Below are 17,620 nucleotides of genomic sequence, written 5' to 3' on the forward strand. Positions count from 1 at the left end.
GTGTTACTACACTAATGCACATTCACGTTCCCAGAAGATAATTTTCATGTGGTAGTCAAATGATAATTTTTTAAAACCAAAAGGACAACAACAGGAACACGATCTCGTGAGGTTTTTAAAAAAAAGAGAGAGTTCCGATTTCTTTATATTTCAATTTCCAAAAAACATAAATCTGGGCTTCAACGAGTCGGTTGGTCCGTATACATTAATACAAAACGATTGGCAGCAGCTTTTCATTTACATATTTACAAATATAAAATTAGAATAATAAGAGACCAATCAGAATTGTTGGATTATGATGGCATGGGGACGAGACAATTAAAGAATCAAAGAGAAGAAAGTGTCCGGAGGACGTTATAATGAGCTTATGAATTGGAAGGACTGGAGAGTTAACGTCGGAGCGAATCCGAAAATGTAAGACGAAAAGAATAATAATAATAATAATAAGATAATAATAATAATCACACATTCTTTTCCATATTAAAACGGTTAGGAATTTGCGCAAGACGTTGGCACTCTTCTCTAGATTCGACTTGAGGTACACAGTTAACTGGGGGCAATCATCTGGTTGGAATCGAAAAAAATTTAATGTTTCCCCTCAGATGAATTTCTCGCTGTTAGCCGGAGGAACAGAGGCTTCCCATTCGGCGTCATCCAGGCACGGATCGCGATGGCTGCCGTTGCCGTGCATGAGCAGAGGCAAAGTGTTGGAGTCGATCACTTTCCGGCCAGCCGGATGATGCTGATGGAGGCTGGGCGTCGATCCATTGCGGATGTAGCCGCGCTTCAGCGAATTGCGCGAGAGGCTGTCGGTGGAGCGGAGCAGATCGCCAGACGATCGGTGCGTTCGATCGCAAAACGACGTCTCGGCCGTCTCGTCGTGATCATCCGGATGATCACGGCCGCCGCCATCGACCGACGAGTAGAGCGGCCGGTGCTGATCGGCGAACCCGTTGTGCATCTTGTGGTGGTGATGGTGGTGCACGTACTGATGATTGGGCGAGGCCGTGATGGTATTGCCATTCTCATTCGTCACCGGTTTACCATTCCAGACGGAACGATCGTGTTCTATCGGATCAAATTTGAAAGAAAATAAAAGGGAAAATGAGCTCGATCAGTCACGACTGTCAACAACCCGATGGAGTGAAATTGAATTGTATGTACCTCGCTCGGCGCTCCTCTGGCGGCAGTGATAGAGTGCAACTAGGAGGACAACCAGGACCGTCAGACCACCCAAGACCGAGCCCAGCACGACGTAGAGGGTATCATTCGTGACTGCCGTATCAGAGCTGACCACATCCAGCGGGCCTATGCTGTTGCTAATGTCCGAGTCACGATGGGCCCCATTGTGCTGTCGATTCGTTGAAGAAGATGGCGTGAAGATCGTCGAACCCTGGGTCTTGGCCGTCACAATTCGACTGAATTCAGACGTACCCTGCACACGGCAAAGTCAAAGTGGAAAGGAAATTGTAATTCACGACATTCCACGGGTGGGTGGGAGTCAAATTGAATAAAGTTTGTTGCTGTACGGGTACCTGCATGTTGAAGGACTGCATCTTCAGATCGTAGTGCGTCTCGGGCAGTAAATGAGTGACGATATGAGTGCGGGTGTTGCCGCCCAAGACCGTCACCTTGGTGTAATCTCCGGCACTCGTCGTCGAACGGTAATAAATGAAGAAACCTTCTAGAGGAACGCTGTCCAGCTCCGGATACTTTTTATCACGAGGATCAAAAGAGAGAAAAAAAGGAATTTCAAACATTAGCGCTAATTATTATTTATTTATTTTTGTCTGAGTTGACTCACCTTCCACTGGATCATGATGGCTGATTGACTGACGGCCTCGGCGATTTCAATCAGGGGACTGTAACCGGGTTTTCTCTTCGGCGCCTCTTTCTCCAGGAGAAAGCGGCTGGAATTGGGACCCAGTTTGTTATCGTTGTTGGAGTAGACGGCCGCTATCCGGAACCTGTAAGTCTGTCCGGATTTGAGACCGGAAACTTCGTAGCTGCGAATATGCGAAGGAATGTCCTCGTCGATCGTCTTCCAGCGCGAGCCCCGCTTGTCCGATTCCTTGTACTGAACTTTAAAGAATTCAATGGGCAGTCCCTCGTTGAGCGGAACCGACCAGCGAACCATGACCGACTCGTCCGTCAATCGCGTGATATTGGGTCGAGTGGGCGGAATCATTTCTGCGTTACAAATCAAATTCAATTTAGAATAAAATAAATAATCAAAAGAAATGAGTCGTCACGGAGTCATACCTCTGGGTCGATTTTTGCCACCTTTGCCTTTGCCCTTTTTCTCTGCATCCTGGGCGTGTTTGGCCGGCGCAGATGTTCCCGTCATGGGATCGAAGAAACTGTCGGAATCGAGATCGTCATCCTCTTCTTCGTCCGAAAAGGCCGTGAGGGACGACGACGACGACGAACTGGAAGAGTCGGAAGAAGCGACTTTGGATCGGGGCACCACTTCCAGAGTGGCCGCCCCGCCATCCACTTTGCTCAGCGAATTGGACACGAAGCACTGGAAGATTCCGGCGTGACGTTTCGTGACGTTGATGATGGTTAATTGCTGATCTGCAAATCATCCCCCAAACGAAAAAGAAATGCCAATCATCGTTATGTGAACCGGTTCCTTTTGGTGTTGTTGTTGGAAAATCCCGTCATCCATCATAACCAACGTACCTGTAATGATGACGTGAGTGTCGTTACTGACGGCGTTGCCGTTAAAGACCCAATACTGCTGGGGTGGCGGCCGTCCTCGAGCCTCGCAAGACATGCTGACACGGGCCCCTTCTTCGACCCGGGCATCTTTGGGTGATTTGACGATGGAAACCGGTTCGGTGAGCTGCAAGAGAGTCGACGATCGAAGGGGCGGACCGGCCGCATTCGACGCTTCGCAGATGTAACCCCCTTCGTCTTGGTCCATCAATCCGGTGACAACCAGGGCTCCTCCCCCGAGGTAATACGAACGGCCTACAGGAAGTGGTCGGTTGCTGTCACGGATCCATCGGATCTGCGGTTTCGGCCAGCCCGTCACAGCACATTCCAGGGTGACGTTATGCCCTGCACATATTCAAATAATCAAATATCATTCCCGGACAAACCAATCATTTGTGGGCAACGACCGCAACATGTGGTCGTTCTTCAATGGAAAATAATTATAACCGGAATCATCAATTTCAAAATAAATAACCCACCAATCTGGCTGATGTATCGCTCTTCCGGTTGCCAAGTGATTGTCGCCGGTTTGGTTCGAACCGGGGCTCCTTTAACCACCAACTTGAGAACGCGCTGGCCATCGATTAGCTCGCCAGTGATGTGGTTGGCTGCCGTGCACTTGTACTGGCCTTGGTCCGACGAGCTGACATTGATGACGTGCAGATTACCCGACAACATCAGTCTCACACGCTCTGTAAAGAAGAAAAGTCCATCACACGGTCATCGGTTTATTGCCGGCCAAAGAGTAAAAGTCTGAGAGGGGAGGGGGGGGGGGGGGCACTATAATCCGGCCCGTCCTAAAAAGGTACAAGACCGTTAGACGTTAGTGTCGTACCATTGTTGATGACGGGCTTGCCATCTTTGAAAAAGGTGATGGTGGCAGGCGGATCGGATGGGGGCGGCGGACATGGAAGAACGGCCGTCTCGCCGGAAAACACTTCCAGCACGTAGACACTGCCACTGCTCGATAACCCGCTGCCATTATCTCTTAACGTCGGCCGGCCAGGTCCCGATGACTGAACTGACCTGCAAATAACAACCCGGATGTCCAGTCAAACTGCCAACTCAATTTTAAAATTTTGAAACAAATGGGGAAAAAACTCACTCGGATTCCAACGACGTTACAAACGACGGTGGCAAATGTGGAAAATCGCCCAGGACGGCGATGGACAGCCGGGCAGGTAGTGACGTCAACGCCACGGCACCAAACCATGCAACACACTGTGAAACGGAAACGGAGGCCGGAATTTTAAATTTGACGTTTTGCAAATGATATGGAGATAATAAAAAGAAATTTACGAACCTGATAGTCTCCGGCTTGTTGTCGATATCGATGCGGATTCTTATTGATCCTGAGTATAAGATGTACGGCTGATTTGGGCGATCCTTCCACCTCTCGCCTGTAAATCACATTAGGAATTTTATTATCGTCACTTTCTGATGGGAAAAAAATTGCGTCATGGGGGTCAGAACCCGGAAATAAATCAAAATGATTTACATTCTAAACGAGGCGGCATCGTCGTCGATGGCTCTCCTTCCTTTACGCCGATTCGAAGCAGTTCCTCCGCTGCTGGAGCTATTGTAATGAGCTGACATATCGGCGCCATTGTGGAGCCAGACGACCCGCTCGGCCGGAACGTTGGTCTCGCACTCGAAGACGACTCGATCGCCGGGAGGCGCCACGATCGGCTGAGGTGAGCGGACGAAAGACACTCCCGACGTCATTGTCACAGCACCACCACCAACTGCAAAAAAACAAACCAAAAAATAAATGTTTTTGTCTACTTGTCGCGGTTTTTATCAACTGCACAACACACAAAAACCGTCAGTGTATAAACACACACGCACATTCTCTGTGTGTGTGTGTGTGTGTATTTATTTGCGGTTGTTTCAAGTCGTCAAGAACAAACAATCGTTTATCATGTTGACTTATTGATCCTGGTAGTAGTAAGCAGCCGGAAAGAAGGAACGTATACTATCTATAATAACACATACCAGCAGCCAGCAGAAGGCTGGCGATGACTAAAGACGCTGTCCAGAAGCCGGAGCAGCAGCAAGAGTAGCAGCGGGGACCGGCAGAAGCGGCGGCCATGATGTAATCGCCAAACGACGGGCGAAACAACAACAACAGCAGCAGCACCGGTTATAAGGGACTCGTAAAAGGAGAAGAAGCAGAAACGGTCCTCCCGTTTTCGTCGTCCTCTTCAATCTCGAGACGCTCGTTCATCAACTGCTCGCACAATGTCAGCCTCCGATTCCTCCTGTTTTTTAAACCAAAAGAAGAAGAACAACAAAAATTGAAGTCTGGGAATGGAATTAGAAAACGTCAACGACCAAACAAGACAATAAGGACACGGTTTAATATTCAGAGGATAAAAACAAGGTCGTTCTATTCCAGTTGGCATCGTGAATTTCCAATATCACGATAACTGATTGTTTAAAAAATAAAATAAAATAAAATAAAATAAAAATAAAACACAATATTATTTAAAACATTTACAGCTTTGGCTGAATACACGTGGAAAGTATTTTATAAGACAAAAAAGTTGGGAAATAATTTCTGACAGTCGACTTGTTTCAGTGGAAACATGACACGACCTTTAATCGTGTCTACCTGGGCCCCGATCGTCCCTTTTGATTGGCCACGAAAATTGGAGGAGAAATAAACAAGAAAACAAGATGAAGAAAGAGAGAAAAAATAAAGTCTCTTCTTATCTTTCCCCCCTAAAAAGAGATCAGTCATTTGTCAAGGAATGTCCGTTGTTACCTGTGGACTACCATCAAATTCACGCCTGGCGGCTACAGCAGGTCTGAAGAAAAGACGTTTTCAAACGATCAAAAAGAAAAGCAGCACCCAGGGACATACGAAGATGAAAAAGAAAAATTTCCTAGAGGAACAACAATGACACAACAACACAGAAAAGAAGCCCAAAAAAGAAAACGAAAAAAATGATTTCGAAAGATAACGAAAACTTAAAGGCACTTGTGGAACGGGGCGGTTACGCATCCGACCTTTTTTCAATAGGCCTTTCTAGCTGTTCGGTTGTATAAGATGATGGCTTTTGGGGAGCCAACTACACCACCCTTGGCCATGTAAGGGTGTGTATACACAAGGAGAAAAAAATGGAGAAAATGGCCATCGATTCCCATCAGTGTTTTTTATTTGTTGTGTTTTCAGAGCTCCCGGTTGATGAGTGCGAGTTAAAAAACAAGTGAAACAAAACAAGCCAAAAAACGGCGGAGGGATGAAGAGAAAACAAGACAAAATCTTATTCCCAGTTGATGATCAATAGCCTCAAAAATAGAACTGGACTCGTCCCACTTGGCACCGAGCCTTCCCACACGGGGTCTCCATGTTTGTTATGACTTTGGCGACCGGATTTTTCCTTTTTATTCACGAAAAAAAAAGAAATTTCGTGTTAATAGGTTCATGCCTGTAAAGAAAAAAATCGGTCAGCGTTTGGCCGACCGGTCCAGCACGAAAGGCCCATGCTGCCAAGGACGAGTGAACAGATGAGGTTCTTGGACTTGTTCATCCAACACTCGAGTGAAAATTAAAAATACAAATAAACGAAGACGATGCGGAAAGAAGACGAAGGCCTCTCGAAATTCGTGAGTGTTCGAGCTAGAAAAAATGTTGGGTTAAAAAGGTATGTACACCGTATTCAAATGAGCGGACACGTTTGGCTGGTTTTGATGCAATCTCTGCTGCTGCTGCTGCTTCCATCCCCACACACATGCAACTGCCCTCTTAAAAAAGAAGAAAATAAAATAAGAAAATCTGGTTTTTGTTTGTTTCTCATTCGTTAGTATTTCTTCATTTTTATTTATTTCTGGGCTGGAAAAGAAAAACGAGAATATTCCACCTGTCATCACGGCCACATTTTAATTCGTCAGAGAGAGAAAAAAAGAAAGAAAGAAAAAGGCGCATTCCCGGTACAAGCAATACCATAAATCGTCGTAGTACATTCCCTTAAGGAAGATGTTAACGACGTTAGAGAAGGAAAAAAAGAAAAAAACAACTGCACGAAAGAAAAAGAGAAAGAAAAGAATAATACTGTTTATAGACAGAATCTTTATGATGATATTGCGATAGAACATTAAACTCGATGTGCACGGCCAAATGACGTGACTTGAGCTCACTCCCGGAACTCTCTCTCTCTCTCGAGTTAATCTTTAGAAGAAGTAAAAAACCTTAAAAATAAAAACCCACCCAAGACGAAAGACAGCGTCGTCGTCGTCTTTATTCTTACATCGGACGGTCGTACACATTTGAATTTCATTCAAAAAGAAAATGCGCAAAACCACAAAAAAACCTCACAGAAAGAAGAATGTTCACTCGTGTACTAATTCCTGCTTTGCCCGCAGAAAGTGTAGCTCTTGGCCGACCCGCAAACGTGACAATTCCGCCCATTTCAAACTTAATCCAGTTACCCCCAAAAAAAAGTAAAAAGCCGTTGAACCGAAAAATGGAAACAGGTTGGCAGAAATCAACTGGAATGTGAGATTCTGTCATCGTCCAAATTCGAGCTTGATGGAATATAACCGTTTAAGATATAAAACAGTGTCTCATCACGCAAGAATTTCCCCTATTTATTAAAATAATAAAAAAGTTGTTTTTGAATAGCGAATTTTTTTTTTACAACTTTATCTTTTAAAGAAAACTTAAACAGTAGCTAAATACTTCTTTCACAATTTCGGTGAATGGAGAGATTGGTGGTGAGAGCCTATTTCAAAAGGACGACAAGAAATTCCAGAGGCCCGTAAATCCCGTTAATTGTTGTGTTACGCTGAATAGAAGGAAAGCAGTTCATTCATTTGACGAATCCGACCGGAAGGATTTTTTTTATTTCCCCCAACGACAATGGAGATTAGAAATAAACTAAACTTAAAAAGAAGCTTAAAACAAACTCCCTCTAGTATCTTTCTCGCTCCTACACACACACACAATCTCTTAATTCCACGATTCCCATTTATTGTGGGCCATCCATTTGGGAGGTGTGCGTGATGATGTGCAATTCGATGACTCGTAAAAAAATAATAAAAAAACGTGCAGTACATTCCCTCACGGAAGACAATCCTGCGGGTCCACTCATCCATCACGCACTGGAGGCAAACTGTCGAATCTTTCGTGTGTGTCCGATAAGAGCCTAAAAAGACTCATCGGCCACATTGTAAATTCATGCAAATGAAGGGCCTCCCAATTTATCTTTTAGTGGGGGGGGGGGATTCTAGTTAATCCTTCCACCTATTTTTAAACCCCCCTCAATTTCAAATCAGTTTTTTGGGAGGGGGTTTAGGGCTCTCTTTTGTTTCGCCCCCAAAAGAGTTTGCAAGTTTAAGAGTGGCGAGGGGGAGAGAAATGAATAATTTGAAAAAAAAAAAAGATAACGGGGCGATAGGTCGAAAAACACGAGTGTCAAACTCGTGTTCAGAGGGTCAAAACTTTTGGGTTGTGCGCCCGGTCGAAAAAATAATAAAAGAGGCGTCCGCTGAAAGAGTGAAAGAGGCCATCTTCTTCTTCCTCTACTTCTTCGGGTTTGTAATTTGGAACCATCCTCAACGTGTTTACAAGATGGTCGTTTTTTTTCTCGAAAATATATACATAAAAAGAGGGGGGAGGGAAGCATAGCCAACGGCTATACGGGGAGGTTTCCAGGTCATTTCGGGTGGAGGGGTAGAAAATGGTAAAAATCTGTTTTTATTATGTTTGAAAAATAGAAAAAAGAAGTAAAAAATCCTCGTCACCCCCCCCCCCCCCCCTCCATTCTTTTTGGGGGCCCCTCAGCATCTCTCAACTTCTTTTTCCTCTTGGCCACAACGAAAAATTGGGAGATTTTCAACAGGCAATTTGACAGCCAACCACTTTGAAGGACTTTGCACACACACACACACACCAAGAGTTTCTTGAAAAGAAAGTACTAAGAGTACGTAATACTTTTTACATCATTCCCACGCCTTTTTTCAAAAAGGGCGGGCGTGGGCGCTGAAAATTCCTCGACTCTACAAAAGGCCATCAACATCACGACGTCATTTATATATACCCAACGTCTCACAATCATCTGCAATTACAACGAAGAAGAAGAAGAAGGTGGGCAGACGAAAAAATCTTACCGTTGAGTAGATGGCGGCCGAGCGCCGCCATTTGTTTCCAAAAAAGACCCGGCCAAAATAAACACAACACCTTTCTCTTTTTTTTGACTTTTTCTTTGGCTTTTTCGCCAAAATAAAATCAAAAAAAAGTTTCGCACAAACAGAAACGAACAGCAGACTCGACGGTAGGAATGTGAGAGACGGTCAATGTTTTGATTCCATCTGCAACGCAGGATCACGTGGCGCACTTGTCGTTTTCACGAAAGAAAAAGAAGAAACTTGGCACAATTCTACCACCACTCGATTGCGATAATCGACGTGAAAATGTGTAAATTTTCTGGACAAACTAAAAAAAAGTTCTTTTCTTGTAGAAAGAGAAGGGGAGAGAGCCACCCTGGAGCTAAATAAGTCGGCAACACAACACACACGTTTTCTCTCTCTCTCCGAGTGGAAGAAGACGCGATTGGTCTTGAAAAATGGAAATACCAGGGCCGATCGAACTCGCCGTCCACCGTTTTAGCCGTTCGATTTCACAAAGTTAACACACTCGACTTGGGTCCACGTCTCTCACGGTCACACACAGTGAAACGGGAGATAATTTCGGCGGAAAATACACGACACACAAAACTTGTGTCGGTTTTGATCAAAAATTCTTACAGACACCAAGAGAAATACAACAACACTAGCCGACGAACGCCAAGAGGCAACTGGTTGGCGCGGGCCTGGGTTCGCTTTCCTTTTGGAAAAGAGTTTCGGGTCGACCCGACACCAGCGCGATCTGGCGGTCACCAGCGGCAACAACCTTCCACACACAATGCCCAGGCTCCTCCCACTCGTGATGGCGCCTGTCGACGAGTGGAAAACGTGTATTAGATAGAGAAAAAACCGAAAAATGTTCGTTTTTTTGTTTGTTACACCGTAGTATACCAAACCACCACCGCAACCATCAATTACCGAGCCAATTAACGTTAGTCACAGTTCTGTTGGTTACAGTTTGTGGTCGAAAAAATTGTACATCGTCGTAACTTTCAGATTGAAACGATGATATAACGAGTCCAACCATTTTATGATTCTTCCACCAGACTTTTGCGCGTTTTCTTCTTTGTGCGTATCAGGAAAAGAAAAGTAGCAAACGTTTAAGCAAAATTGCGTTTTTCCGTTAAAAAAAAAACCTGAAAAAAAATCAGTCGATTAACACCTGGAGGTCACCGAACGTTTGGATTTCATTTGACAAATAAAAAACCGCCGATGAATATAAAGGCTGACTATAGGTGAGTGGGGGGGAACTAGTATCTATGTGTACATAAAACAATAAAATGGCGATGGCCGCACATCGGTGAAATGGGACATCCGGCCCGGACATCCCAAAAGTATATTTTTTTCTTTTTCTCTGTGGAAAATAATAAAATAACGGAGCGAAATTCCGTAGTACATCGTAAAATAAATACGAAACAAATGGCGCGGTGTTACTAGCCTATACTATACGGTCTCGCCGGACACAGGAAATGTTGTCGCGAATAACGACAAAGTCCTTTTCTTTTTACGTCTAATAGCGTTATTTGTTATCCAAGCGCATAACAACAGACCTATCATTTCAGTAGCTCAAAGAAATTTATTTTCTCCGAGAAATCTTTTATTTCTGATTTGATACGAGGGCAAGCGGCCGATGGGTCCATCTTTATTTCTAAATATGTTTAGAAAAATCTATTTGATTCGACCGGATATGTGGTAAATAGCAGACGACAAAAGAGATTCGAAAGAATAAATCTAGACATGTAGGGGCCTATAACATCTATATATTACGGAACGTCTATAACCTCTGACGTACTATATAGAGAGATTCTTTATTCTTCGCATGCCTGATTCTCCGGAATCTTTTTCGATTCCATCAATTCCCGGTCTATTGGATAAGAGCAAACAATAGGCCTACTATACGGAATCGACCGGAAGAAAATAGACAAGTCCTTCCCCCCTCACATAGCACAACAGCACCTGGTACGGTCTACTATAGCTCCGACCACCCACCGCACGGGTCACGGTTAATGGAGCTTGCCGGCCTATAGATATATATAAAGCCGGTTAAGAGGATATATTCCTATATTTTTAGAGAGAAAGAGAGAGTCTTTCTTTCTTTCTTTCTCCTTACACACAGCACAGCACGCTCCGTAACGATCCAATTAAAACGTCGTTGCTCAAGTCAGTCCCTCGCTCTATTCCCAAAGTGCCCTAATGAGTTTCTATACGGTGGGTGAGGGGCAGCAGCAGCACCTCCCTCTCTTCTTCTATTTAAATTTAGAAAGAAAAGTAGTAGGGTGGAAATGAAATGAAAATGTCGGCAAAAGGAATACATACATGTAGGCTATACACTGCAGGCTGTGTGCTGCTGTGACGTGACCGAAAGGGGTGATTTGAATGCGATGGTGTGTGTAGACGCGGGCGGGCCGGCGGGATAAAAGAAGAAGAATTCCAAAAGATGAAAGATGAAAGCAAACGCGCGGACCACCCGTGTGTGTGCTGTGTGCATGTATGTGCCACGCAGTTAAAAAGAAGAGAAGAAAAAACATGCCCATTTCTTTTTTCTCTTTCAGTCGGTGCATGATGTACGTGCATATGTTCTAGGCGCATGATGATGGCATTACACGATATAAAATACAACAAAAGAAAATGGAGGGAAGAAGTGGGCGGAGTCGCTGCGCAGCGCCCAGTCAAGTGAAACCGAGGAGGAGTGCGATGGGATAGACAAGAGAATAATCAAAACTATTCAGACGGGAAATATTTTTTAATCATCAAAGAATTGAGCTCGCGGCGTGATATATGAGACGGCGAAATCGAATCGGAGATGAGTTAGAGAGAGAAAGAAAGACAATCAGCTGATTAATCAAGACGATGTACATATCTTATGTATAATTGAATCGTCAATTGAATTAAGATTTTCGATTAGTGGAGATTTCAGATTCAGCACAAAACATTCGATCTGACCGATTGACGAATTCATTATAGGCATATTATCATGCGTAATCTATAGCCTATACAGCGTGGGAATCAATCAGCTGTAAAAAAAATTGAAATTGGTATTAGATAAGTACAAAATCGACTGCTGATTGGAAACGGAGCCGAGAGGATATCGTTTACCGACATTTTGTCTTGTGTTATTTTTCCCAATGAGAAATCAATCAGGAGTCAATGACAGAAAGGTAAAAAGAAACCAAACAAAACCTATAGAGGAGGGTGTGGGTATGGGCGGAATGACATATAAATAAAACATGAATCGATCAAGAGAAATGTAGTCAAACATATTGGATATTCCCCCCTCTCATTTCGTCCATTTCCCGGAAAGAAATGGGATAAAATAAAAGTCTAGACCAAAAAAAGAAGAAACAAAAGAAAATCGAATTGATTCGGCGCAATCCGTAAAAAGAAACAATAAGCAACAATCAAAGGAAATTGAAAATGAATTGTCTTTGTACGCTATTATAAACAACTTTTAGCTCAATAGAAAAATCAATAAATACTGTAAACCGCAAAGAAAATCTAGTAGCAGAGACGGGTACGTATAGCTACTATAAATGTATTGGGATGTATTTATTCGGTTGGGCCTACAGATAGGAATGTAACACGACGTTCCTATATGCCGCCACGAGGTGTTGAACGCGCGCATCAGCTAATAGAGCGCCCGCCGCCGCCGCCATCAAAAGTCGGAAAAGAAGAAAAAGAGGGCGGGATAAGAGCAGGAGGAGGAACAACAAAGAGCAAAGAAAGAGAGAGAGAGGTATATTAGCGAAGATGACTTAATCGGCGCCTATACCTATATAGAAAAACGGAACGAAAAGAAGTAGATACTAATATAAAAACCCGTCGTGGGAATAAAGGAAACGGCGCGCGGGAAAAACGAATGTGTCATTTTTTATTGAGACTATTTTATATGCTGGCTATTCTTTTTTTTTCACGCGGGATCGATGGAACTTTTTTGTTCAAAAGAGAAACAAGGCGAAAAAAGAACAAACGGAGAATAAAGTTGTGAGGAGAATAAGAGATAGTGTGTACAATAAAAAGACATTTTGTGTCTAAATTTTTATTTGATTTTTGTTTTTTCTTGCGCGCGTATTTTAAAAAAGAAAAACCACAAACGCGCCGGTTCCCTCTGCGTTACCATTTAGGGTCATGACGACACTTTGCTGACTGCCTTTTTTCCAGACTTTGCTGTTACTTATAGGCGTCCATGGCGTCCGTGCGTCGTTTTCTTCTCTCCATAACAAAATGGATATATACTACCTGGGGAAAAAGAAAACGACAAAAATTCTTATAAGTTAACACCCCTTGTAAAAAAAAGAAAAAGAAAAAAAGATAAAGAAAACGCCATTAAAAGAAACAGCCCCCGAGGACAATATATAGCGCGGCAGCAAATGACGTCACGCTGTTGAATCCAAACGATTTCCGATTTAATGAGCTCTTTTTTTTTCTTCTTCTTTCATTAAAAAATGGGGGGAATAAAAAAGAATTTTAAAAAAATTTGTGCGAGCGCTCACGTTTTTCCTTTTTTTTTTTTTATTAAGAGTCTTGGGAAAGTTGAAAAAGAATCGTTCCCTTCCTATATAATATCTATTAGATATATCAGTGTGTGTGTGTGTATTTAAGCTCTCATGTAATACGCCGTGGCGTCGACTGGAAGCGCGGCCATATTAACACAAAGCTCTTTTCCTTTTTTCCTTTTTTATTTTCTTTAATTTTTCCATCATTGAAAAAAGACAAATTAAATTTTCCCGGGCGTCAAAATCAGTTGGGGTCCCGCCATTTTTTTCTCTTTTCTTGATCACGCGACAACAACGTGACAACCTTGTCAAAAAATAAAAATCGCTGAAAAATATTTCCTCCTTATTTAGAATACAGCAGAATTAAGAAAACATACAGCACCACCGGCCATCCAGCAGGAGCAGCTGGGCGCGCTCCGATCGATCGATCAAAAAGAGATAGGCGCGAGCGAGCTCGGGCCGAATATAAAAGCCCAGCACACATCCAACAGCGGCGGCGAATGGATTCGATTCTCCCGGCGCATCGGTGAAGGAATGCCGTCCGCCTTCTTGTCTGGACCTCGTTACATTATTCGGCGCATGACTCACGCCAGGCCAGCAGCATCACTGCGTGATTTTTCACAGCTGAGTGCTGCGCGCCGCCGCCCGGCCATCAGACCAGCAGCACATCGACTGGCAGCACCACTTCCCTATAAAGAAGAAGAAGAAGAAGAAAACATGTTTTAATAATAATAATATTCTTCTGTGCCGTATATACACTCTCCTGCATGAATAACAACGTCTACACACAGCACATCAGTTTGGAAATTCACCTAATCAACTGGCAGCCCATGCAGCCGAGTGTATTACCGTTGGTTATCGGATATCCTTTAACTAGAACCCCAAAAAGCTGCTGGGCCTTTCTTATTTTAAAATATAGGATTTTGATTTGTCGAAAGGCAAAATAATAACAACACAGACGGTGTGTGTGGGTCTTGTGTTTCATACGATTATATAAAGACATCTCGGGTTCCATCATCCGAAAAACCCCGAAAAATGTTTGCCCGTCGACATTTTCTGAAATTCGATAGGCGTCCAACATAAATAGGCCGTCAGCGCGCATAGATTAAGTTATATACATTATAACAAACGACATTCCTCTCTCTCTCTGTTTTGATGATCCTCTTTCAGACTCTTGCACACACAACACAAAAGAGTTTCTTTTTGGGAGAAGGAAAAATATCTTTTTTCCTCTAGTCTGTGTGATGATGAATTCATTCACATGTAAAAATCTTCCAACATAACAAAGGAAAAAAAAAAAGAAAGTCGTCAATAAAAATGAATTTTTATTTTTTTATTTTAAATACTTTCGGGGGTCTCACACTTGTAATGTCGTGTACACATTTTTTTGGCGTCGGGCGGGCAATATATACCTATATAGACAGCAGGACGAAGAAGGGGCTTCGTCATCTTTCAACGTTGCGCCGTGAAAAATGCGTATGCAAATCGCCTAGCACATCAAAATACGACGTGAATGTCTTACGGGAATTGTCGTACGTGCTGTGGTTCGGGACTTGAGCGATGGCGCTCGGCGAGTTTCGGTTCCAAAAAAAAAATAAAATAAAATTTCAGTCAATATTTGCACACAGCAGAAAGCAGAAAAAGTGCCAACCAGGAAATATACTCTATGTGCCTATGTAATAATACGTCACCCGTTTGGTTATTTTTGTAAAAATTATTATTGACACGCCGACGAAAAAAAAGTTACACGACTTGGAAAAAAAAGCCCATTGAATCGATTTATCTTTTTCGAAGGCCGTCGTCGTCGTCATTTTCTTTTTGTGTCTCCAAAAAAGTTATTTTTTTTTTAAATTTATTTTTATAGCCCCGGTAGATCGGCTTATATTCGGCTCCCACAGCTATATAATCTAAGTTATATAAAATAAAAAGATATGGAATTTCCCGCGAGCCCCTTATAAAAAAATTTCTTTTTTTTTTCTCAGTTGTGTTCGAGTTACTTTAATTCTTTTTTACCGTAGGGGCGTTGTTGCTGCACAAATGTTGGCGCCACTTTTATTATTATTTTTTGAATAAAAAACAAAAAAAAAAAGTTTGTCGAGTATTTTTCCACCTGCTTAGTTTACAACTTAGAAAAAAAGTCATTTGAATAATAGCGTTAAAAAAGTATGACGTGAAGAAATTCGATCCCATCGACAATTTAACGAGTTATAGGAGTGGTCCGATTTTTCACCTGCTAACATTTTTTCTCTCTCCATTTATTCATGTCTTTCTACTGAAAAAAAATTCAATTTATTCCGCACTGCGTAATGCAATTTTTCCCTTGCGAAAAAAAAAAAGAAAATTAATAAATCAATGCACGCGGAGATGTGAATTAAAAAATCAATTAACTCGGGAATAACAAGGAGAGAGAAAAATTAAGGACTGGAGGGCGGTTGGAAGCGACGAGCTGCCGCCTTAATGAATTGGAATGGACGCGCCAGAGCGCTGGGCTTTATATTTTTCCTTTTTTTAAAAATATTCACGTTATTATAAACAAAAAAAATGATGTTAGACGCTTTTTTTTTAAATATTTTTACCGTGAAATTAGAAAAGACGATGGCCTTTCGTTTTTATTTTATTTCACATTTTATTCTTTTTTAAAACTCACTTATATATAGCTCGTCTCTCATTTACCCTGGATATTTTTAACTCTTAACGATCTAACGAAGAAAGAAAAATAAATTTTTAGAGAGCGCTCTGATTTTATTTTAATATCCTCCCAAAAAATTATTATGCGATCGTGCCCATAAATCTGGTGACTTTGAAATCGAAACAAAATAATAAAATTTCTAAATTTCTAATTCAATTTTCAAATAAAATATTTAAAAAAAAATTCACCATTTTTGGTTTTATCCCAACTGGTTTTTATTATATATTTTGTTATCTCGATTTTGTTTTGTTTTTTTTGTTGTTTCTCTGGAATATATATTAAAAAATTGAATACATTTATTATGCGTGTCTGTGTGGATATAGCGTCGCACCTGTTTTTGATTTGATATGGGGCCCCTTCTCGTATTATGTATATATAGGAGGCAGTCAGCAGTCGAGCATAGCAGCAGCAACAGCATAGGGTAATATGTATATTAATATATATAACGATTGGCGACTTGATCTCTTTTTTAGGAAATCCATCAGACGCCAGTCGTCGTCGTCCAGAAATCCAGACGCCAATCCCAGAAAAGAGAAAAACACAAAAACCCATTAATCTTTTGCACGATAACAGCTAGCAGTCCTATATATTCAACTGATGCTGTATTATACATAGTAGCAGCTCCTTTATTTCATTTTTTGGTTAGGTTGTTTGTTTTTTCCCGAAAAAAATAAAAATAACTAGAACTGATTATTATTTATAAATATATCTAGAATATACAAGGAATATGTTTTTTCTCCAACGGATTTTTATATATACATATAGTTTTTTTAATGCATCACCTCTCCAGAATTGGACTTCTTAGTTTTATTTTTATTTTTGGCTGTGCTGTGTATCTACACCATTTTTTCGGCTCCTTTTCTTCCTTTTGCCCAGCAATTTCGACTGCTGGCTGGCTGGCTGGCTGGCTGGCTTAGTCTTCTATATGAACAACACAGGTGAACTTTTTTGATTCCCATTTTTAGAGCCCGGTTATAACCACCACCTTCTTTCTGCCAGCTGGAAAAATATAAAAATAACAAAAAAAAAAAATCCTACAAGACGATATACGACTGCCTTGTAAGGGCAAAACTGCTATAGTAGCTGCTCTCTAGCTGTATAGCTAGCTGTGGCCCCGGCCTGGCTGGCCGGCCCGAGAGATCTTTTTTAGCTTCTCTTGCATGAATGCATTTGTATACATATATATATATTTATCGCCTATAGCAGCACACAGGTTTCGGTCATAACCGTATTCCCGTTTTCCTTGTGTGTTGTATATCTACATTTGCGTGTTCCTTATATAATCAGCCGGGCCACAGATTTCGAGTTCAAATGTATATAAATTATTTCCTTTCTTAAAAAATAAAGAAATAAATAAAAATAATAATACTGCAAATATAGGCGTTGTTTATTTGCATAATCCATATAACCTGTGAGGCTGCTGCTGCTGCTGTCATCTCTGCCGTGTGCCAAAGACCCTCATCGACGACGACCATTTCGAGACAACAAAACCGTCCAGACGTTCACCGGCAGAGACGTCGAGAGTGGTAGAATATTATTTCTTTTTCTTTTCCAGTAAAAACACTTGAAAAATTATATTTTTATAATA

At 41.9% G+C, this 17,620-nt stretch overlaps 1 protein-coding gene across 2 annotated transcripts; it reads right to left on the minus strand.

The window, feature by feature from the left end:
* Positions 1–129: 129 nt before the first annotated feature.
* On the minus strand, positions 130–9,517 carry LOC124320758 (interference hedgehog-like). Of its 2 annotated transcripts, none has more exons than XM_046783648.1 (13): positions 8,836–9,517; positions 4,717–4,982; positions 4,220–4,466; positions 4,025–4,121; positions 3,827–3,942; positions 3,557–3,747; positions 3,201–3,413; positions 2,686–3,066; positions 2,263–2,577; positions 1,805–2,190; positions 1,536–1,712; positions 1,165–1,435; positions 130–1,068 (listed from the first exon to the last, which is right to left on the minus strand). In XM_046783648.1, exons 2-13 carry the CDS (start codon positions 4,811–4,813, stop codon positions 599–601), a joined length of 2,961 nt encoding a protein of 986 aa, XP_046639604.1. In that variant the 5' UTR covers positions 4,814–4,982; positions 8,836–9,517; the 3' UTR covers positions 130–598. The 2 variants fall into 2 exon arrangements, with proteins under 2 accessions (XP_046639604.1, XP_046639603.1); XM_046783647.1 differs by having other exon boundaries at positions 4,220–4,469; positions 4,714–4,982.
* Between the last annotated feature and the right edge of the window lie 8,103 nt (positions 9,518–17,620).

This window comes from Daphnia pulicaria, chromosome 1, assembly GCF_021234035.1.
Source record: "Daphnia pulicaria isolate SC F1-1A chromosome 1, SC_F0-13Bv2, whole genome shotgun sequence".
Classification (NCBI taxonomy): Eukaryota; Metazoa; Arthropoda; class Branchiopoda; order Diplostraca; family Daphniidae; genus Daphnia; species Daphnia pulicaria.